General features: G+C 41.5%; 1 protein-coding gene across 1 annotated transcript in view; it reads left to right on the plus strand.

Moving 5' to 3' along the window:
- igsf9bb (immunoglobulin superfamily, member 9Bb) overlaps positions 1-22986 on the plus strand; it is a 111709-nt gene that overhangs the window by 75687 nt on the left and 13036 nt on the right. The window contains exons 8-17 of the mRNA XM_071924514.2: positions 2815-2957; positions 3552-3692; positions 3787-3903; positions 4559-4709; positions 5332-5443; positions 8529-8704; positions 11290-11516; positions 13472-13556; positions 17107-17271; positions 19503-19548. Coding sequence (XP_071780615.2) covers positions 2815-2957; positions 3552-3692; positions 3787-3903; positions 4559-4709; positions 5332-5443; positions 8529-8704; positions 11290-11516; positions 13472-13556; positions 17107-17271; positions 19503-19548 — 1363 coding nt within the window. The remainder of the gene's footprint in view (positions 1-2814; positions 2958-3551; positions 3693-3786; positions 3904-4558; positions 4710-5331; positions 5444-8528; positions 8705-11289; positions 11517-13471; positions 13557-17106; positions 17272-19502; positions 19549-22986) is intronic.

Below are 22986 nucleotides of genomic sequence, written 5' to 3' on the forward strand. Positions count from 1 at the left end.
CGCTCTCCTGCCTCCTTCGACGGCTCTACATTAGATTTGTGTGTGTGTGTGTGTGTATGTGCGCTTGTATGTGACGAGCAGAGGCAGGCAACACCAGTCAGAGAGAGCGAGGGAGGGAGAAGTGAGAGAGGAGAGATTACATCATTGCTGTAACACCAGGCACTTTTCTTTGTCAGACTGCAGAGGGCTCTCTCTCGCTTTCTCTCTCTCTCTCTCTCTCTCTCTCAATCTCACTCTCTCCTCTCTCCTTCTCACTCTCTCTCACAATCTCACACTCTCTGTCTTTCTCTCCTATTCTTTCCCCTTACTCTCATCCCGTCCAATTGTCTCCTCTTCCTCCCTTTATCCCTTTTAGCCCTTTAGCTGCCCCCCTCTCAATCCTCGACTCTTGCTCTTCTCCATTTGTTTTTCCCCCTTTCGCTCGCCAAATCACGCTCCTCTCTCGGTTTGGTCTCTTCAAATCTTTCTCTTTCATTAAGTCTGTTGTCTCACGTTCTTTGTCTCTCTGTCACTCTCTGTCTTTCTCCCTTTCTCCCTGAAGTGCATGCCAGTGAATAACTTCCCCAAAGCATCTTGCAGTGGGAACCAGCGTGTCGTGAGCGATAGCGCTGTCTGAGGGCTATATTTAGAAACTTGGCTGATATTCCTGTCTGTGGTGCTGGTGGCGGCGCTCCTCTGGGCTCTTTGTGGCAGAGCGCTGCCGGCTTGGCGGTTAAGACTTAGGAGGACAGCAGCTGTGTAGTACAAAGTTGTGTTGGCAACAGTGTGGTCAATCGATCTCTCTCTGTGTTTCAATCCCTCTATCTCTCCGTGTCACTCGCTTGCTCGCTCGACGTCCCGCTCGCCCATTCACTCGTTCAGCCCCCGTTTCTCCGATTCATACACCCAATCTGTCGTCCACCCTTTCCCCTTCACCTTCAGCTCTTCCTCTCATCTCATCTCTTTTGTAATGGGAGATGAATGCCTTCCACTGCCTTTTCCCTGCATTATTGTGTTCCTGATCACACTGCCTGCTATTCTTTCCTCAGCCTCCTCTCTCCTCCGCTCTCTCTCCTCCTCGTCCCTCCCCCTCTCTCTCTCTCTCTCTCTCTCTCTCTGCCTTACGTCATCCACTGCCATCTCTCTCTCTCTCTCACCTGTCCTCTTTCCCACGCTTGTACTCATCCTCGCTCGCCCTTCTTCAATCTCCACACTGATAGCATTCACTCCCCCTCTCTCTCCACCCCTCCTCCTCTCCGCTCACGCCATTTCTCCTCCTCTTATCACCCAGTGCTTACTTTGAAGCTCTCCTCCTTGACCTCATTTAGAAGCCACGCTGTTTTCGCCCTCTCCATAATTCAGGATTTAGGAAGGAGAAGTTTTAACTTTTCCTCTTTTCTCCCTTTCCTCCTCTTAGCCCTTTTCCTCCACCAGATGGACTCCTTTTTCCTCTGCGCCCATCTTTGTCTCATAGTTCAGTCAAATCAAACCCCAGTGATGTAAGACTTCAGTAAAAAGAGAAAAAATGGGAAAGGGTAGCCAATAATGTAGAGCAAATACAGTATTAAGGTTTAAACAAATCTGAAGTGATCTGATTAAACTGACTAAGAGTTAGGCAGTTGGGGTATGATGTAATGTAATGTAAGAAGTCGTACTCGATTTATGTTACCTATGACAATATTTCCATTTGGTTAAAATGTTATCCTTTGATTAATAGGTTATATCAGGGGTTCTCAAACATTTTTATGTCAAGGACTCCCATGGAGACACATATTAGGCTTCGGACCCACATTTGATATTGGAAGTATTTGTCCTCAAACCCCAAATTGGAAGATTTTTGTCACTGTTGAATTGTATAACTATCTAATAACTAGATAATATTGATGAGAGTGTGACCTATGTTCAGAATAGTTATTTTTATAGATTTCTAACCCCTGGAGAACCACTGGGGAGGATGTGAAAGAAATATTACATTTTATATTTGCAACTGTAGCCTATGCAGTTGTAATTGTTATGTGATTAATTTGTGTTTGCACCTTTGATATACTCATATGCAATACATTTGTTAACATGAATTACATTTTTATGACAGCTTATAGGCCTTATCAAGAAAGCTTATTTATTTTGATGGATTTACTCATTCAGAGATAAACAGGCAAACTCATGCTCACATTCACTCCAATGGGCAATTTAGAGTGTCCAGTTCACCTGTACACTCCACACAGAAAGGACCAAGACCGATTTGAACCCAGGACCTTATTTATTGATGCATCACAAGCAATACATAACTTTAAGATGATAACTGAAAATGTTGTGTCTGCATTCAATGAAAATCTGTATTTTACCTTTTTTTTAAAGGCTGTGCAGCATTGCAGAAAACCACTTTTTCTAACTGCAGGTTTTTGACAGGTGACCTGCAGAATATGATTTTCTATTTTTAAGAAGGAGGGTCTGGCAAGAATTAATTGTTGTTAAAATTGGGTCCTCTTCGATATATTATCAATGTTGTACATTTTTAAGGCTGCTCATTTCCTTGATTTAGGACATAAGCAATTCAGGAATAAAGCTTGTAATAAACCTGGTATGCTTGGAAGTTCAGTGTTGGGCATAACACACACACACACGCACACACACACACACACACACACACACACACACACACACACACACTGCTCTGAGACCAGCTGTTCTCCACATGATTGCATTTAGCATTTTATGATGAGCCCACTTCCCATAAACTCTGTTATTTCCCAAGCTTCTCTGCACTGCTATTATAATCACCAGGCACGTTTCGCTTACCCCCGCCACCCCCCTCCCCTTTGTTTTTTCGCCCAGACCCTGCCCGCGTGGTAAACATGCCATCTGTCATCTACGTGGCCATTGGCCTGCCCGGCTTCATCCGCTGTCCTGTAGATGCCACTCCCCCTGTAACTCTTGTTAAGTGGAAGAAAGACAACCTCCCTCTGCGGATAGAAAAGGTGAGACGGTGCTGCGCTGCAGGTTTGGTTCTGCTCACTTCCCCTGCCTCAGACTGGGAACATGTATGTCAATTCATCGGTCAAAGCTGTGTGTATCTTATAGGTATCAGAGCTGTTGTTGTTCAGACCACAATGCGCCCATCTTTGCACTTTTTCCATTCATTCTTTGTGTCTCTTCATTCTCTCTTGTAAATTATTAATCGATAATAATTTTGATAATCGATTCGTCATTTTAGTCATTTATCAAGTAAAGATACCAAACATTTGCTGGTTACAGCTTCACAAATGCTAAGATTTGCTGCTTTTCTCTGTTTCATATCATAAAATGAATACTTTTCTGGCTGCTGGTCAGACTAAGTAAGCAGTTTTAAGAATCAGTTTGGACTCTGGTAACTTGTGATGGCCATTTGTCATTATTTGTGACATTTCATAGACTACATGATTAATCGATTAATCTGAAAAATAATTGATAGGTTAAGCGATAATGAAAATAATTGTTAGTTGCAGCCCTAGGGCCTACCAAGTTATTTAGGCAATCACCTCCCTCGCCCGCTCCCAATGACCCACAACACCCCACCACTTCCCCCTCCACAGTACCCTGGTTGGAGCCAAATGGACGACGGGAGCATCCGTGTGGCAGAGGTGACGGAGGACTCTCTCGGCACCTATACCTGCATGCCTTACAATGCCCTGGGTTCCATGGGATGGTCCCCTCCCGCTCCCCTGGTGCTAAAGGTACGCTTTGCTAACCATGTAACACATAGCCATCATCTCCCAGAGAGCTCACCTAATATCAGTTGCCCTATTTGGGCCATCTCACCCTGGGCAGGACCCTCCTAAATTCTCAGTGGTTCCCGGAGGGGAGTACAGGCAGGAGGCCGGGAGAGAACTGGTCATCCCCTGCGAGGCGGAGGGAGACCCCTTTCCCAACATCACATGGAGGAAGGTAAGAGACTCGCCACACGCCACACTCTGCCTGCCTTTGCATATCATTTGGTTTTGACTATTAAAGTCAGGTTGCTAGCTGCATTGCCCATTCAAAGTAAGAGTTGCAGCTTTTTGAAACTTCTACTCCATGTTGCTTTATGGTACATTCATTGATTTCAATGTAAATAAATAAATAAAAAACAATCACTGGGACAATAGACATCTTCATTTCTGAAGATGGAGGCTGAAGCGAGAGCTCCGATTTTAATTACACAAACTGCTGTATGTCATTTTTTGCGTTTTTAATCACATTTTAATGATGTCTTTATAAAAGATGTAATCAAGGGAACATATTAGACCCACTCAATTGTTTCCTTGATTGTGATGCTTCTTTAATCTTGCTCAGTGAATACTATGTGATTAGCTATTGTTTATGTCTCCCGTTTATGAGTTTCTCTGCATAATATGATACTTAAGTTAAGCATCAAAAACAATATTATTGTGGGATTGTGGATAGATATTGTCTAGTGGCTGGTAAACTGTGTATGTATGACCTGTTGTTTGTTTCTCTGTTTTGTATTGGATGTGCGAACATGTCTCTCTCTCTCCCTCTCTCTCTCTCCCTCTCTCTCTCCCTCTCTCTCTCGTTTACTCTCTCTCTCCCTGGACTGAAGGTAGGGAAGCCCAGTAAAAGCAAGCACAATGTTCTGCCCCGAGGCAGCTTACAGTTCAAGTCCCTCACAAAGGAGGACCATGGGGAGTGGGAGTGTGTCGCCACCAACGTTGCCACGAGCATCACTGCCAGCACGCACCTCCTAGTCATAGGTATCACATGCACACACACACACACACACACGTACACACACACACACACACACACACACACACACACAGACATGCAGGCTGGTTAAGTAGAGTAACAGCTCTTGGGGAGAGGTGGTCTTGGTCATGATGCACTAAGTAGCGTCTCCCAGAGGAAAGCTTTTTGGAACAGATGGCTGGCTGGGTGTGCGGGGTCGGTAGCAGTCCTCCTGCCCTCTTCTTCACCCTGGCAGCTCTTTCATGGAAGGCAGTTTACAGCCCAACAGATTTGGGATGTTAGGATGCTTTCAATATTGATTTTTTCAATATAAGTAATTTTACACCACGATCAGTTATGAAACATTGAGCATCCTTTTTTGGGCTTTCTTAGGCAGGAAATGTTCTCATCCCGTTTGAGGGTGTTGATGTGGGTGTGTACATACTGTGGTGGAACAGGTGGTAGCATGGTCTGAAATTAACACCTGCACAAAAAAATGGAAATGGATAAATCAATAATGGTCACCCACCACACTGGTAAATGTTGAGACAGTAACATTTTAATGCCTCAGTTAGATAGAGTCTCTGGCCACTTAATGACTAATGTCCCTTTTAGCAACACCTTTCCCTCTGCTTTCCCTCCCTCCAGGCACAAGCCCCCACGCCCCCACCAACGTCCATGTGGTGGCGTCCGCCACCTGGGCCAATGTGTCCTGGGAGGCGGGCTACGATGGAGGCTTCCAGCAGACATTCTCAGTCTGGTACGGCCATGTGTGAGTCATCCCAGCATGCTTTGCTTCCTGCTTTTTCTTCTTCCAATACTTCCTCTGTTCTTTCTAAAAATGTTTTTTTCCGGGGTTGTGTTCAGAACGGTTGTGCAAACATAGAGATGGAAATATGTGGAGATCAGGTGTGACTCTTAAAAATGTGAGTTTTCATCTCTAATCTTAAATTGCAACTATACTGAACATGACCCAGAGCTCTCTGCCCTGCTGCTGCTGCTTCTTTGCCGCTGCTTTACTGGGGAAAAGACCTGGGTTAAAATGTTTGATTTCTGTATTTACTGATTGGTTTACTTCAAGTACAGATGTGCTTGATTTGGCCATGGCTGGCACAGTATGATTCAAAGTAATCATCAAAAATATTTAAGTGATATTTAAGTGATAATCAGTTGCCAAGATTTACTTTGTAGATGAAAATAGGAATTTATATCTGGTGGGGGAAACACAAAATAAACATGGCACCTTGCTACAGATACCTGTGACAACCAATATTGGATCAGAACACATTAGGTTAATGCATATTAAAGACAAAAATTATATTAAAAGTGAAATATCACTTAATTACAAAGCTGAAATGAGTATATTTCAACTACCGGAAGGAGTATGAAGCACTGTTTTAACCCAGGTCTGCAAGGGAGTCTTCTGCACCTTGGCTGATGGGTGTGTGTGTGGAGCAACTACTTAAGATTTCAGTTGTCCTGTAATTATTAAAAACAGTTTTTGGAGGATTTAACTAAAGGTATCTATGCCACATGTTGAAGAATTTTGTTTTTTGCAGAGAGGGAGCAGATAAAACATGGTTAAATTTCCTAATCTTTATTAAAACAGAATAAGCTGACATCTCTGTCTACATGATATTATCATGCTATTTAATTAACTGGCCATGCCCATGGTCTACTGCATGCCTGCCAACTTCTATGCATTTTGACAATTGTGCGCTCATTTTGAGTCACTCATTTTGTCAGAAAAAAAAAACCCAAAACAACTAAAACTCTATACAAGAGTTTTGACTCTTTGAAAATGTAACAGAACCAATCCAGAAATTCAGGCATGGAGCAGGAAAGATTGAATACTTTTAACTGTTATAGTGTTAACAGCTGCTCCTTAGTGACTGCTGTCATTATGTGTGTTGCAGACTGTATAAAATGCATTGTTCGGCTGGAGCAATAGAGACATGGCCATGGCCATACCTTGGAAGTTTTTTTTCTCTTTGCTGAGTGTCTTCCATGTCTTTATCTGCGCAGTCTGATTCTCTTATCATCACTGAATATCTAGTCTGGCCATGTAAGACTGTAATAGGCATTGCTACAAGTTAATTTTCATGGTATCTAATCCTAAAACCAGTAAATCCATAGAAATGAAACAGGAACGATACTCTTGTATGGTAGAGTTAAATACATGACATTTTTGGTTGTGTGTGCATAATAGTGGTTGGTGTCCTTGACTTATGTCACCAATATTGTACTCAAAAAATGTCCAGTGTTGGCAAGCCTGCCACTGCAATGAGATAAATAATCCTCAGATAGCTCCACTGGACTCTGCTACAAACATCCTACAATTGAATATCAACACCAGATAACGGTGCAGCCTGCTGTGCTATTATGATAAGTTACAGGCTCAGATCTGGTGCACACGTGCTCACACACACACACACACACACACACACATACACACGCACATCCGTGCATGCTCATTTACACACACGAACAGGCAGATAAATCTGCACAATCTGCTGCACATGCTCAGTCGCACTTTCTGGCAAGTAACTTCAGCCTGTGGGATAAGAGTGTCTAAGTCCAGGGAAGCTGTCAAAACTACGACAGTCCAGACAAGCGTATTTACAAAGCCAATACTAAGTGCCTTATTAGGAGACAAGGGGGCACAACAGAGGGTTTACTGTTCAACCCAAGCACTCTTAAAGTAATGACATGTAAGCATTTTAACATCAATAAACCATTACCACCTTCATTTTAAAACATTAGTATACCATCGCAGAGAAGATTGGCAGCCTCTACACTGCATTTTCCATTGTGTGCCACCAGGTCAGATTTCAGAGGACACTGTATGGGAAAACTTTATGGGAAATGTGGTCTTAATTTTGAGAAACACTAGCGCAAACAATTCCGCCGACATGACATAGAGGCTACCAATTGTCTCCACCATGGTCTCATTTGTTTACAGTAATTATATCAAGGTATCACTATCAATTTGACAATGATGTATTAATGTTTAAACATGCTACGGCATATTTACGCTCTTATCGCATGCTCCGTTGTACCCCTTGTGCCATAAACAGGTGTTTCAGATATCTGTGGAAAAAAATCCACCAAAACACACAATTAACATTATTATAGCTATGTTTGTCAAATAAAATAATTTCCATTGGGGATGTGCTATATGATGAATGTTACATTTCCTGAAACTAAACCAAAAAAATGTCCAAACATTTCAAAAACATCCATGGAGACACGTACTGAAGTCAAAAAGTAACCAGATGTATTCTAGGACAGTGTGATACAGAGTTTCTATTTGGAGTAAGTACAAATCAAGATCAACATGCAACAGTTTGAATGGACACTAATAAAAAAAATCTTGCATGCATACAGTTTTCTGCTTTCTTTGGAGATCCGTTCCAGTCAACGCTGAATCTGTGGCATGGGCAACTTGCATAGCTGAGCGCAGCATGGGCTTATTACCATCAAGTGAATGATGTGTGTCAAAAGTGTCAAAATGTCATGTGTTCAAGTGTTCCTGAAATGACAATTATGTGATGTTACAGCGACGATGGGACCGGCAGTGTTGCAGAAATGACGTCACATTGTGATGATAGATGATTATGATGTTAAGTGAGGACACTGAAATGTGATTCAAGAGACTTTTGTACACTACTAAAAAATGTTTATAACACTGTCCAGTGTCCAATGTGATGTAGACCTGGATCTAACACAAAAAGTCAAGGCACTCCCAGTATCACGTAGCATCATCTTCCTCACCACTAATTTCTTATGTTATTTTTTTATCCCTCCCGTCCGCCCGCCCGCCTCTCAACCCGCTTCCTCGACAGGCTGAAGAGGGAGCATTTAGGTCCACATGACTGGCTTTCCATACCCGTGCCTGGAGGCCAGGGCTGGCTGGTGGTGCCCGGCTTGGAGCCAGAGACAGCATACCAGTTCAGCGTCCTGGCCCAAAACAAGCTTGGCACAGGCCCCTTCAGCGAGGTTGTCACTGTGAACACACTAGGTGGGTACACTCACTACCGCTCAACTGGGACAAGGAGATCCAATAATAAAATGGCTTTGGCAGACATGCAACTAGAACAACCAGAAAGGTTATTTATAAAAAAAGAAACAAAAAAAAAAACTGGGTAATAAGGGCCAATATTTTACCCCGCAAATGACTTAAATTAAATGATATTTTTCGCTGATGAAAATAAAGCATTTTCAAAACACGTCCTTTCAACACAGCCCTTTTTCACCAGAAAACTTTCCCTTTGCCCGGAATCAATTTGAATCTTCCCAATAAGTGTTGGCATATTTCCACTTCTCTTTTCCATCTCCACAGTAATAATATGAAAGTACTGTACAAGGCCCCAAAGCCAAGAAAACATATATGTCAGGGTAACATCAGAATAAAAAAAACAAAACACACATACATATGATTGAGCATCAGAATCAGAAAGATTTGTGCAATATGTAGTTTTCTTGGCCCTGATATTCATTTTGTTACCAAACCCTGGACAGCTTCCCAGTGTTACCTAGTGTTTCTAACTTGTATTCAGACTTATAAAGCTGTTAATATGTTCTGTTTTTTGCGGTAGGCCTGCCCATTGCTCTTTTTTGGACTTTTTAGGCAAAACTGCTGAGGTTATGCCAGCCTGTTTTGTTTTTGGCACTGTTATAAGTTATTGTATCAATTTAAATTATTTATTTTTGGGTTTTTTTTGTCATCAGCAGTTCAGGCTCAATTTACACTGGATGTTGGGAATGCAGGATTTTCTTGGGATTGTTTTGGATACATTTTTCTAGAATTTAACTGTAGCGTACTGTATGTTTTTTTCATGTCATTTTTACATGCAATTAAATATGATATTAATCGCAATTAATTACAGAAATTTTGAGATTAATCACGATTTAAAAAAATAATCGTTTGACAGCTTTAATCTTGGCATAATAAATTATCTTAAAACAAGGAAAAATAGCTGGCGGTGAACAACTTTTATGTTTTTCAACATAGATGCAACTTAAAATAGCCAAAATACTATAAATATAATGGTAGATCAGTTCATGTAAAACAATTTTTTCCACCCTGTTTTGGCCAATTCAATGTTTTAGTTAGAATTAACACTACAGTAGTAAAGCAATAGTTGTAGAAGGGGTTGTAGAGTAAGTTAATTTTTTACAAGTTAATGTTTCATGCCTGAATGATCCGAACAACAACAACACCCGCAGTGTGAGTTGTTGATGTTTCTCAGCCACAGTATTTACATGCCAGGGCTACACTTCAGCTTCAGAAAGAGAGGATCATGCTGATGTTTCACAAGCTTCTCATCTTCAGCATGAATTTCAAATTACCTTCAAATCTACAGTGTTCAGCTAGAAACTTTTAACTAAAAAATGATGTTGTATTTACAGATTTCCCTAATACACCATGAAGGCGAGCCATTTTATCAGTTTTGCTCTGTGCGCCAGAGGATTTCTCCCAGGGAAGACTGTTCAGAACTGTTTAGAGGCTGTTTAGAACAGCAAATATAAATGCTTTGCTGAACTGGGTACAGGTTGAATCATTATTGTGTTATATCATTCGGAGACAGAGAGAAGCAAAACTGACATTGATTTATATGAAAATGTCACAGATTATTACTTCAAGATGTGTGGCATGCTGAAAAGCAGGATAACTCTATCCATGCTGTATCACCACGTTTGTTTGTGTCTGTGAGGAGAAACTAAGAAGATAAGGCAATCAGCCCAGGGTCACTTGTGTTTTTCTCTTTCAGAAATTTTTTTTTTTTTTTTTTTTTTTTACAATTCCTTTCAGATATCTTGCCACATCACTTATTGCTTAATCCTCTCTGCTGAAGCATATCAAAACAAAAAAGGACGATCTGGGAAACTGTAGACAGTATAAGATATTAGCAAACTTGTGTTTGTGTTTTTGTTGGTGGTAAGTGGACTGACTGAGTCCACTTCCAGCTCACATTCACCCTGGAGCTAACAGCTCCTCCTGCCAGGTTTTGTATGTGTTATCCTGTTTCGATTTCTCTAAACGTGCCCAGCGCAGTTTATAAAATGCTCACATGAACGAGAGCAGCGGTGAAGTTTTAATTACTCAAGCAAAATGCAGTGCTAAGTAATCCCAAAGGTAATTCAGTGGTTTCTACTTATGGACTCAGAGACACATAGCAACTATATAAATGGAAATAAACTTTAGCATGCATCAGGAAAGCAAGCAAATCAAACAGATAGCAGGTAGCTCGGATAGTAATGTCCTTGTCAAAATTGATTTTTGTGGCTGGGGAACAAGTGAGGCAAAATGTTTACTGTCAGTTTTAGAGGATTTAAATATTCTTGAGGGAAAGAGAAGTCTGTATACCTGAGACGCATTTTGATATAAATTGTAATTGTAATCCAGCTAAATGATATCTAGACACAGTCCAGATACAAGACACATGTTAATGACAGGTGTAAATGGGACCTAATTCACTGGTGTCATGCTGGTGGAACTACCCACCTGATACCACGTGCTGAACATGATGGTACAGCGGTTAAACTGTTGCCATGGGACTGATCCCCAAGACTTATCTTCTCAACCCTAATCCTTTCTTCCAGTATTTCCTATAAGTACCCCTGAACCATTGGTGCTGCTTACCCCACCACGGTGCCTCACAGCCAATCGCACGCAGCAGGGCATCCTGCTCACCTGGATGCCGCCTGCCAATCACACAGCACCTATCCAGCATTACGTCATGGAGTTCCGCCTGGGGGAGCGATGGGACGTCTTGGACGACAGCATCCCCGCCGGGGAGACGGAGCTGCTCGCTAGAGACCTCATCCAGGTAAAAGACTGGACATATACATATAGATATATACAAGATCTGTATCTGTCTGCTAGAGTTTTCTGCAAGGACCAGGATGTAGTGGAGGGGAAACACCTTTTTATTTGCAGAATAGAGTTTATTCACCGTTTTAGACTGACATAAATCTTTATGATGTAAATTCACAGTACTTCATAGTACGTAGTATCAAACTGATGTAAGTTTATAAAATTGATTTAGAAAAAAGATTTGGCAACTTGTACTTGTATAAAACGCTATATTATGACTGATATCAATTATGTCACTCCTCCTCAAGACAGTTGACCGTATGTTTGACCTCTGTTTTAGCTTGTTGGTCACTCAGCAGCATCAGACAAAGTCACACTGTGCACATGTGAAAATGGCAGCAACTGCTTAGCAAAATAGTTTTTCAGAGTTTGTAGACAGATCTTTTTCATATCAGTAGCTTACCAAGAAGCTAACGATTGCATTAGGTCAATGAAGTCAAAAAAGCATGTTGCAACTAAACTGTCAACTTTTCAAATTGGTTTGTACTGTTCACTACCTCCCACTATGTAATTTGGTGGGGTAGGCATAACAGATGAACCAGAACAACCAGTTAAAAGTTGAAACTTTATCAAAGTAAGTGCTGTTTCATGGACTTGATGTGTACCAATACAGAACACTTCTTACAGGTACAGCATGTATGTTAGCCAAAGCAACACTAAGCTGACAAATTTCAACATGCTGTGTGATGTGACATTCTCTTGTGCAAGCTGCAAACTTGCTGCTGCAAACATCATCTAAGCTACTTTCTTTGGCTTAAAAACTCAAGACCGTAAGAATAGCAGTTGAAACATGAAATGAAATATTAAGATAAATTAGAACAGAATAAGCTGTTTGGGGATAATGATTTTCTTTAGTAAAGGGAGAGCTATTTTCAGCATGGACAATCAATATACCCTTGATTGATTTATGAGTTCTGACACAATAGTCTTTTTCAACATCTCACGTCTGGCTCATGGTGGCTAATTCTCCTGGCATGACATGTTTGAGCTTTTCTTCAATCTAACCACCAGTGTCAGTGCCATGCAGATGCTTTTATCTCTCCTTCCATTCCCCAGCAAACACCCACACACACACTTCTCTCTGGCTCTCCCACAACACACACAACGCAACTTTTCTGCTGCTAATTTTTACTGGATTGATTGAGGTAATTGGACCACGAGGGACCCTCTATTTGGTTGTCTCCATGTGTGTGTTTGTGTGCATGTGTTTGCGCTTGTATGTGTGAGGAAGGATGTGTGGAAGTGCGTGTTCTTCTGTAGTTTCCGTAACTAATGCTATGACACGCATTTTCCTCTGTATATCTCATTCCAATCCTTTTTTGATGGTCTTGGACAGTGATTCTCAACCTCTTTCATATCAAAGACTCCTAATTTAATACACATTAGAGCCACGGACCCCCATTTGACCCAAATCTGAGAATATTTTTATTGTTAGGTATGATTTTGTCCAAAATTTCATGACTATCTGTACTGTAGATAGAGAGATAACAGTGAAACCTTGATCAAAATAGTAATTCTTCTACATTCTCTAATTGTGTTAACTTCTTGTAAATGAAGTTTAAGTGAAGTTTAACAATTCATCAATTTACTGGGGACCCCCTGGAACCCTCTCAAGGACCCCTGGTGGTCCCCGGACCCCACATTGAGAACCAACGTTTAGGAAACCACTGGTCTAGGAAAGTACTCTAGCACTGAAACTACATGTTAACTCACGGTATGTGAGATGCACTCATTATTTTTCAAATCTTGATGTTCGTTGCTTAGCTGTCCGATCAGTGGAGACACAAACTAAATCCTACAATACCACAGCGGTCCACAGCCTGACTAAACCGTGCTAATGGAGACGAGACATAAGAGAGGGATGCTTTACTTTGCCAAATGTTGATCTCGCTGTTCTCCTGCTCCTAGGAGGCGTGGTATGAGTTCCGCGTCATGGCCGTCATGGAGGACATGATCAGCGAGCCTAGTAACATAGTAGGAGTGTCCAGCACAGGTGAGCCATTACATCACATCATATATTACAACTTCAGGGATAATGATACCTGTAGTCACCAATGACAGAAAAAAAGGAATATAAAAATTTTGAAACGTTAATTATATGGACTTGTAAAGATGCAACAGAAGCCAAAAAAGGAGGAGAGTACTGCCTTGATATCACTTGCAGATTGTGGACATACACAAAATTATACCCAAACATACACACAAATTCATGTAGCACAGGAGCTTTGGTTAAATTGAGGGGAGCTTTGCTCGTCAATGCCGGGGTTTGAACCGACAACCTCCGGCACTAGTCCGCATCTCTAACCTCAGGCTAGCCTAACATTTCTTAGCTGAAGAAGGGCTGTAAATGTATTGCACACGCAGCAACTCCAACTTTGCATTTTGCCCATTCAGCACTATTAAATTTTAGCTCGCTGTACACGCACACTCCTTTGTACCATCCTGAAAGTATGACATCATCGGGCTGCCCTTAGATTGCACTGGACTTGTGATAAAAAAACTCATCAAGCCAGTTTCTTTTCTTTTTTCTTTGCAATACCAAAATTGAAATCTGAAATTACACCCCTCAAGATGTGATGCTGCTTCTGTGCAGAGGTCACTGAGTACACATCATTTGCTAAGAGCAGCTGTTGGTAACATTTATAGAGGAGCAGAAAATTTCTCAGGAAATTTTTGGATCACCGGAAGTACTCTGCTGCCCCCCAATGGTTAGAGTGGAGAACTATGCAATGTGATGATCAAAGACTGCAGCTTATTTCAATGTTGACATGATTTTGGTTTGAGTCCTTTCCCTGTAAATCTTGACTGACGTGCTCAAAATATGATGCAGATACTCCCTGTACTGTCACAGATGTCAGAGGTATTTTATTTTTTCTCCGTATTTATTACAGGCACAGGCATTGCTTACAGGCATTGCTCAAGGTATTTAGCATTTTGCTGCATCATTCCTCACTATGACTTAAGATGCAGCATATAAACCAGTGGAACCAGTTGATTCTACCCCCTGTTCCTCATTGCATGACTCAAGTCGCTTACATGCATCTCACCAGAATAATTCCAGAAAAGATTACCATGTACATTGGGCAATAATCACATGGATTTGTAGAAGCTGGAAGCTCTATAGCAGTCGCTCATGCCTCAAAAGTTAGTGTAGCACAGCATAGACATTGCCTTCTCTAATACATTGATATGCTTTCCATTATCTTATTTATCCTGTTAAGGCACATATGTGCTTGGTGGAAGTGAGTCTCACTCTGATGCATGTCTAGACTGCATCAAACTGAAGAGTGCAAGCCAGTAAGACTGAACAGTACATCGCAAAGCTAAAATAAGGTAGAGTGCAGTGTTTGTGCTGGAAATCTTAACTGTTTTCCAATGTTTTCCGATGTAAAATGCGGACAATGCACAACCACTGTAATGTAGCTAGACAGTATGGCAGCCCTACCCACAATGTTGGCCATGCTATGAATATTACTCATAGAACACATTTTGGTGGCACAAACACCAAGTCTGGTTTTGCCAAATCCTACTTCAGAAAGAAGTTTAAACTCAACCAAATGACTGTCTGGTGCGCCTACAGGTGCAGCTACTGTGCTTGTGAGTGGGACAGAAAAGAGAATGTCTCCTATTAGAGAGCTGAGCACATTTCCCCCCATCTACTCGATGTCATGGAAAGCAGTAGAAGCCACTGCATCTGTGCACAAAGCACTAGCTCACAAGACCATATGTATCAATTTCCCTGGGTTATTGTGGTTGGTTTAAGAAATCTATAGGTCTACAGTACAGAATGTTTTTCGTCCCTAGTCTTGGTGCTGGCACAGCACTAAAACAAACGGACAAAGTATGGGGAGAAGGCTGCAAGTTAGATTGTATTGCAAGTTATTCCTGTTTGCGAAAGAGTATCGATTACATTAGTAACACTAAACCCAGTCAGTCTTTTCATTTCTGTGCAAAATAAGACTAATAGGTAAACTTCTTTTGGACAGTAACCTCCCAGAACCGAACACCTTGTAAATTAAGATGCATGTAGACAGAAAGGGTTTGCTTGATGGATAATTTTTGTCTGGCCAATATTTTATTATCCAGCCAGTGAAGGTGTTTTATATGAGGACAAAAGCTAACAGAACATGTGTGAAATATTTACAACCAAAAATAAATTTCTGGCGATTAATTAATAATTAAGAAAGAGATGAATTAATAGTGAAGGAAATCAAAGCGGACATATTTTTTTCTTTTGAAACAACATACTTTGTAATTGATGGTAAAGCCCCTTGCTGTCTGTCTGAAAGGCACCGTCAAGCTGAATAATGATTTCATTCAAGACTTGTATGAACAGCTGTGTCATATTATGTCTAAATATGTCTGATACCATTGGATTTTAACATCCATCTTTTCAGCTTGCCTGAGGCGCTCGTTACTGAACTTTTACATCTTATTAACTCTTCAAGTTTCCTTCAGACTGTAAAAGAGCTTGCACTTCTAAAGGGACATACTTTTTATCTAGTGTTGTCTTCTTGTCTTATACTAAATAATGTTGAGGCAAAGGATATTTATGACTCACAGTAAGGCAGGCCACTGTATTCCTGCCTCAGATGGTGATTAAGCATTTATTTATGCTATGATACTGCCACCTAGAGGTGTGTTTGCTTGCTCTTGTGCAAGGCTGGGTGGGTTACCATGGGTTTTTTACCATGTTGTATTCCCCCAAGAATAATGTTAGTTTCTAAAAGCAGCATTCAGCATTGCAGTGCACATGTGGCTGTGCAGCAGATCATTGGGGTGAAACAGTAACTACCATCAACAGTTAACCCAGTCTTCTACACTGGGACAATGGGTGCTGTCCGTGGTTCTGAAAAGCAAAATGCACAAAGATGTATAATCTTTAGGAGCTTCTGTAGATCTTAGGTACAAGGAATTTGGGGAAAATTTCTTGCTTCACTTTCTGTGATGTTACCATGTCATATACGTTGCAGAAATGGCCATTTTGAAGGTACCATTGCAGTGGGCAAAGTCAGCCCCCACTGATTTGAATCTCACTGAATATGGCAGAGGTTGTTTCTTTCGTATGCCCTTCAAAGGCCTCTGTGCAGGCACCCATTGCTGGGTTAGAATTGACCCACTGTCTCTGTAAGGTTGGAGAGGGTCGCAAGGCACCTATGAGGAAATAGCACATGCAAATCCATCCAAAAAAGAGACAAGATATCCTGATTCAGTTTTTAAGCCCATATTCTATTTTTAAATACCAGTACAGTGTTTTTGTCTGTATTTGTTTGTTTCTTTACTGTGTTTGCTATATTTAACAAACACTCTCTCTCACTCTGTCTCCATTATTCTGTTCCATCCCCTCCACCTCTCCAAACCTCCCTCTCTGGCTACCGAACCCCCTACTACCAACTTTTATGGCCCTCTTTTCCTCACCCATCCCTCTCCATCACCACTCTCCATTCCCCTTTTGCTGTTTGACTTCCCCGGCTACTTCAACCTTTATGTTCCCGTCTCCGCCCCTCCTTCCCCTCCCCATTCCTCTCTCTCTCTACCCCCAGACTTCTTCCCCCCTCCGGAGATGGTGGAGGAAGGTGGACTGGCGCGGCCCGTGGTAGCCGGCATTGTGGCCACCATCTGTTTCCTGGCGGCGGCTGTCCTGTTCAGCACGCTGGCTGCTTGCTTCGTCAACAAGCAGCGCAGACGCAAACTTAAGAGGAAGAGAGGTGAGGGGAAAGCCCTGGTCATAAGTAACGACGGTTCCATGCAATTGTCAACTTTTGAAAGGTTTGCAAAAAATAAAATGTGAACTCTGCACTCGCTTGGAGCAAATAAATAGGCGTCTTGAGTGTCAAAAATACACATCCATGACAAATTCATCATTTATTCATTGGTTTTCAAGTATTTTTATTGGCACTGATAACTGAAATGAGTTTCCTCTATTTTCTCAAATGTGAGATATAAGCATATTATATCCCCTACATCATCCCACAGACTCTCTGAAAAATTTTAAATCTCTTATATGTCTCAGTGCCTTTTTCAATCTCAGCCTCAAGATGAAGGAATCTCATAGGGCTTTGAGTCACATCTGCAGTGAAGGAACTGAATCTGATTTCAACAATCGATATCCATGTTTGCTCACCAAAGCCATACCCAAGTAAACAGCATGCTTGTCACTGCCAGAATTTAGCTCTTGGTTGCTTGTAGAACACAAAATAGCCACCAGAGGAAGTGAAAGAGGGAGTTCGAATGTCTTCAGTTTGACCTCTGGAGGAATGTAAAACACCATGTGGGCAGGATCCTATATGTATGCATCAGTTCTTACAAAGAGATGGTGACGTCATACAGATATAGTTGCTTTACAGTTAAAATTCTCCAGTAAGTCAGAGCATTCACATTGAAGTTTAGGAGTCCACTAACACTGAATGTGATGAATTTGAAAACCATATTTATCTGCTCCCCAGGTGGTTAATTTTGGAGCAGTATTTCACATATAGCCCTTTTTAAATAAACCAAACACGTTATTCCCAAAGTGGGCCAAAAAAACAAACAAACTCAGTTCTTTTGGTCTTGACATTGTTCTCTCTTATGGAAGAGATTGTTTTCTGGTTAAGTCCCTTTATGGCTGTTATGAATAGCTATTTGTGCTTCATGATGTGAAAACAATAGTAACATCATGAAGGCTAAAACGGATTGACTCATTATTGACTTTGATTTGGCTAACCATTGAGTTTATTTGACAAATTCTAAATACCAAAAACCATATGGAATGAAAACTATGGCTCAGATGGCCTCCTTCCACTCTAATCCTTAAATTGCTGAGCAGGCAGTAATAAAATTATATCTGATACACTCACCAGCACATATTAATTAGTATACAAACGTGGGAAAAAAGCCCTTATCGACTGCTATGTATAATGCAACCTTCTGAACCAACATTCTTACTTTATTTAAGGGCCATTGTTTAAGCTGTCTCTTATCATCTGCAAACTCATCTTGCTGCCAATTACCCATCTTTGGCAGTAGTGGTATTCAAAAATCATGTGTGTGTCGTTGTCCTAAAATAAGCTAGTAATGAAAACTCAATATGTAATTTATGAAATTATTTTACCACAGCATATTTACCACAAATGTCACCCAATTTACGTTAATTTCTTCTTACAGAAACAAATGTACTGCCATCCAACAGCAGCATCCAAGTGATGTACTAAAACTGCAACATTTTGCAGCTTTATTTGAATCATATCCTTTTAGTTTTATTACCATTATGTTCAGACAGGAAGCATGAGTTAGATCGTTTGACTTGAAAAATAAGCAAGTATGAAATTGATGTGATTGACACAACAAAAGCAGCCAGGTCTACAGTCACAGCCATTATATTTAGTGTTTTAGGTTGACATCTTTCTTTTTTTTTAATGGTGAGGAATGATGAGACAGTGTAGATTGCTTGAAACTCTGCTTCAGCATTATATTTTTTATTCTATCATGCCTGCATTTCAAACACCTTGCGCCAGCCTTGGCAGCAGCACCATCAATGTCTTCTTTGGGGGAATCTAGCTTTTACAAGCTTTTTGTGCAGATGTCATTGTCAAAATGTAAAGGTGCCTGGATAGAGTCCTGCTTGAAGCAGATTGGCTTTCACTTTACTGCGTCAAGGAAATGTAAATTTGCATGAAGAACAAAGTTGCGTCCATCTCTCTCCATTCGCCTCCTTACATTGACCTTGCATGCATTCGTGCCACCTCTACATTTTTTATGCATTCTGTCTGAATGTAGGGCAAGAGAATGTAGCCACCAATGTATTGATACTGAACATGAACTTTTTTTCATGCAAGATTTAACTGAAACAAGAGACAGACAATTCTGCGATGATTATCATACATTCGGTATCATGCACAAAATTGAACTGTTGCTTTTTTGGCAGTAATGTCTTTTCTGTTTTTCTCCCATCTTCCAGACCCCCCTCTTTCCATAACCCACTGCAGAAAAAGCATGGAAACTCCGTAAGTAACCCCTACATGACACACATGCTTTTCATTTTTCCTGGTAGTTTGAGAGGAAGGCTGTTGCACAGCACCATGTGCCTATGCCAGTGATTTGTCAATTTGTACCCATGCGCTGTGTGTATTGATGCTTATGTGGGTGTTTTTGTTTTTAGTCTTTTTTATTGTGATTTTACTGCCTGCTCTGGTTTGTACAGCACTTTGGTCGACGTGAGTTGTGTTTAAATGTGCTTTATAAATAAATTTGACTTGACTTGACCATATGTCAGACTTTCTTATCAAACCCCTAATCAAAGAGTCTCAGCGCTTACTGGTGAGCGATCAGACCATTATGAATGACTTCTATCACACTATAGTTCTCTGTCATCCAAATAGAATTAATCTTAGCAAAGCAAAGAAAATATTTTGTCTTTAGCAAGTGAGATTTATACCATTGTAACTCATATTTTGATGAATATTTGGGAAAGTGCAAAGAGCAGTCCCTCCAGGATTTTAAACATTTTCCATGATTAAAGCTGCAATAAGCAAAATTTTCTGACCACTAGAGGGTGACAGAGACTGCAACAACTGTGTAAATAAAGCCATATACACCCACTGCACTACGGATGCCTACCAAGGACAAACATTGCAAAGCACCATGCATAAATTCTAATAGCTAAGCTAACTATACCTATGGAGAATTCTCGCTGGTCACCAGTGTCGTTCTGTCAGGCATCTCTCCCTCTGAAGGTTACGTGTGGTACAAACAATGACAAGTGAAGAGGTAGGCATGCCTGACAGCCATGGTGAAGAGGTAGGCATGCCTGACAGCCATGGTGAATCGGTGCTGTGCTTCTTTGTTTACATTTGCTTTAAAATTCATGGTACTTCTGAATTATGGTTTCCATTAGTAGGAACATACTTTTGAATATTAGGGACAGCTTGCCTGCTGCTTTTTATCCAGGATTTTTGAGCTATCCCAAGGACATTCAATGAAAAGCTTCAATGAAGCTCAACACCTGAGAGGAATTTCTTTGCCCCAGCCCAGCTTGCTTGGAGGTGGTAGCAAAGGGAGCAGTATGCAGGGGTGCATCATCGCTGTAGGACGCAAAGTTCCCATGTGGCATTTCTTGGACTAAGTTCTTCCAAAGCTCACTCCTGGTCTTAGCAGAGGTAACTGAGGTGATTAGAAAGCACCACAGTGGCAAGGCACCAGGGGTGGACGAGATCTGTGCTGAAAAGCAGAACGCTCTGGATATTGTCTGGATATTGTCTGGGTTTTGTGGTTGACCAAGGTCCCCACGGGTCCTTGAAATCCTTGAAAGTTTGTGAATTTGAGAAAAAAAAATCAAGGCCTTGAAAGTTTTTGAAAATAGACATAAATAGACATGGGTCATTGAAAGTGCTTGAATTTATATATTTGTGTTAGAGAAGGCAAGAGACCACATAGTCTGCCATCACTGTAACACAGCACAGTTGAGAAGTGTTCACACATTCAAGCCTCTCTCTCTTTTTAATTGTCTGTGAGCTTCTGTAAAGCCTGCTAGTTCTCATTATAAAAATTCTCAGTGTTGTAACAGTAATTAACCTTGATCCGTGTCTCAAACTATGCCGTGTTGGGTCCTTGAATTTGAGGGAATTGGGCCTGGAAAGTCCTTGAAAAGTCCTTGAATTTGATGTTTAAGAAGGTGTGGGAACCCTGTTGACACTTTTTTTCAATATTGAATGGATTTTGGGAACAGTCTTTGGACTTAGAGACAGGGGAGGTGATCTGTTCAGCCTCCCTGGGAAAGCCTGTGCCAAGGTACTGGAAAGGAGAGCAATGGCCAATGGATAAGCCTCAGATTTAGGACGAACAATAAAGACTTTGTCCTGGTTGCAGAACAGTGCACCAGCTTTTTATCCTCTCACAGACAATCAAGGGGTCATTGGAGTTTGCTAATCCTGTCTATTTGGTAAAGGTCTATGACTGTGTTTCCTGAGGTGTCCTGTGGGAGGTGCCATGCGAGTATGGGATACCAGGACCACTGCTCCAAGCCATTCAGTCCTTATATAATCGGAGTGAGAGGGGTGTTCGCATTCTTGGCAATAAGTCAAGCTCATTTAAGGTGGCCGCTGGACTCGAGGTCTGGAGATTGTCCAGTTCGGTGACATTAGGGTGGCATCTCTGCTGTTTGCAGATGATGTCACCCTTCTGGCCTCATTGGACTGTGATCTCCAGTTCACATTAGAGTGATTTGCAGCCGAATGTGACACGCTCACAGGATAAGGGTTAGCACCGTCAAATCTGAGACCATGGTTCTTTCCCAGAATAAAGTGGCCTGTCAGGAGTTCAGGTAACTTGGGGTCCTCATGAGTGAGGGTAAAAGGGATCATGAGATTGACTGCCAGTTAGATGCACTGGCTGTAGTAATGCGTCCGTTGTATCGGACTGTGGTGGTAAACAGAGGGCTGAGCCACAAAGCAAAGCTTTTGATTTACCTGTCAATCTTTGTTCCAACCCTCACCTATGGTCACACGCTCTGGGTAGTGACAGAGGGAATTGGATTGTGAATATATGTGTCAGAAATTAGGTTTTTCCACAGGGTGAGGAGCTCAGCGAGAGGAACAAGTTGAGGTGGTTTGGGCACCTAAGGATGCCCCCTGGGCACCTCCCTTTGGAGGTAAATCTGGGCACAACCGAGTGGGAGGAGACACCAGGGCAGACCAAGGACACGCTGGAGTGACTACATTTCCCAACTTGTGTGGGGCACTTTCGGATCCTCCAGGAGGAGCTAGAGGAGTTTCTGGGGAAAGGACACCTGGGCTGCTCTGCTTGCCCTGTTGCCACTGCAACGCTGACCTGGAGAAGCGGCAAGAAAATGGCAGGATGGATGAATTGATCCACCATTGATAGTTTTTACTGCCACCATATTAGCAATGGCTTCAAATACTATCAAAGAAACAGTGCAGGGCATCCTGGTGGCTCATTTGGCTAAGGCGTGTACCATATAACCGTGACATCTTTGTCACATGTCACCCCCCTCTCTCTCACCCAATCTTTCCTGTCTATCTCTACTGTCAACTTTAAAATAAAGAGTGTGAGGATCAAGGTCTTGTGGATACATTGTTTTCTTTGCTTGGTCATCAACATTTTATTGGAAACGTCCCACTTACGAGGAATCCTAGTATAACAATGTATAGGGATCCTGATATAACAATGTATCCACAAGACCTTGATCCTCACACTCTTGAATTGACTACATGGTCACATTGCTACACTATAGCTGAAAAAAATCTACAGTGCACTACAGAGGCCTGCAGTAAGTGAAAAGGTTAGGGTTCGCATTATCAACTGGCCCAGGCAGGCTGATGCAGCACCTCATGATGTACTTTTTCTGTCTCAACATCATTCATTCAATCATGCAGCATACACCTTGCTCAGTATCGATCCTTGGTATTGATCTTAACAAGTAACAT

This window comes from Centroberyx gerrardi, chromosome 11 (assembly GCF_048128805.1).
Source record: "Centroberyx gerrardi isolate f3 chromosome 11, fCenGer3.hap1.cur.20231027, whole genome shotgun sequence".
Taxonomy (NCBI): Eukaryota; Metazoa; Chordata; class Actinopteri; order Beryciformes; family Berycidae; genus Centroberyx; species Centroberyx gerrardi.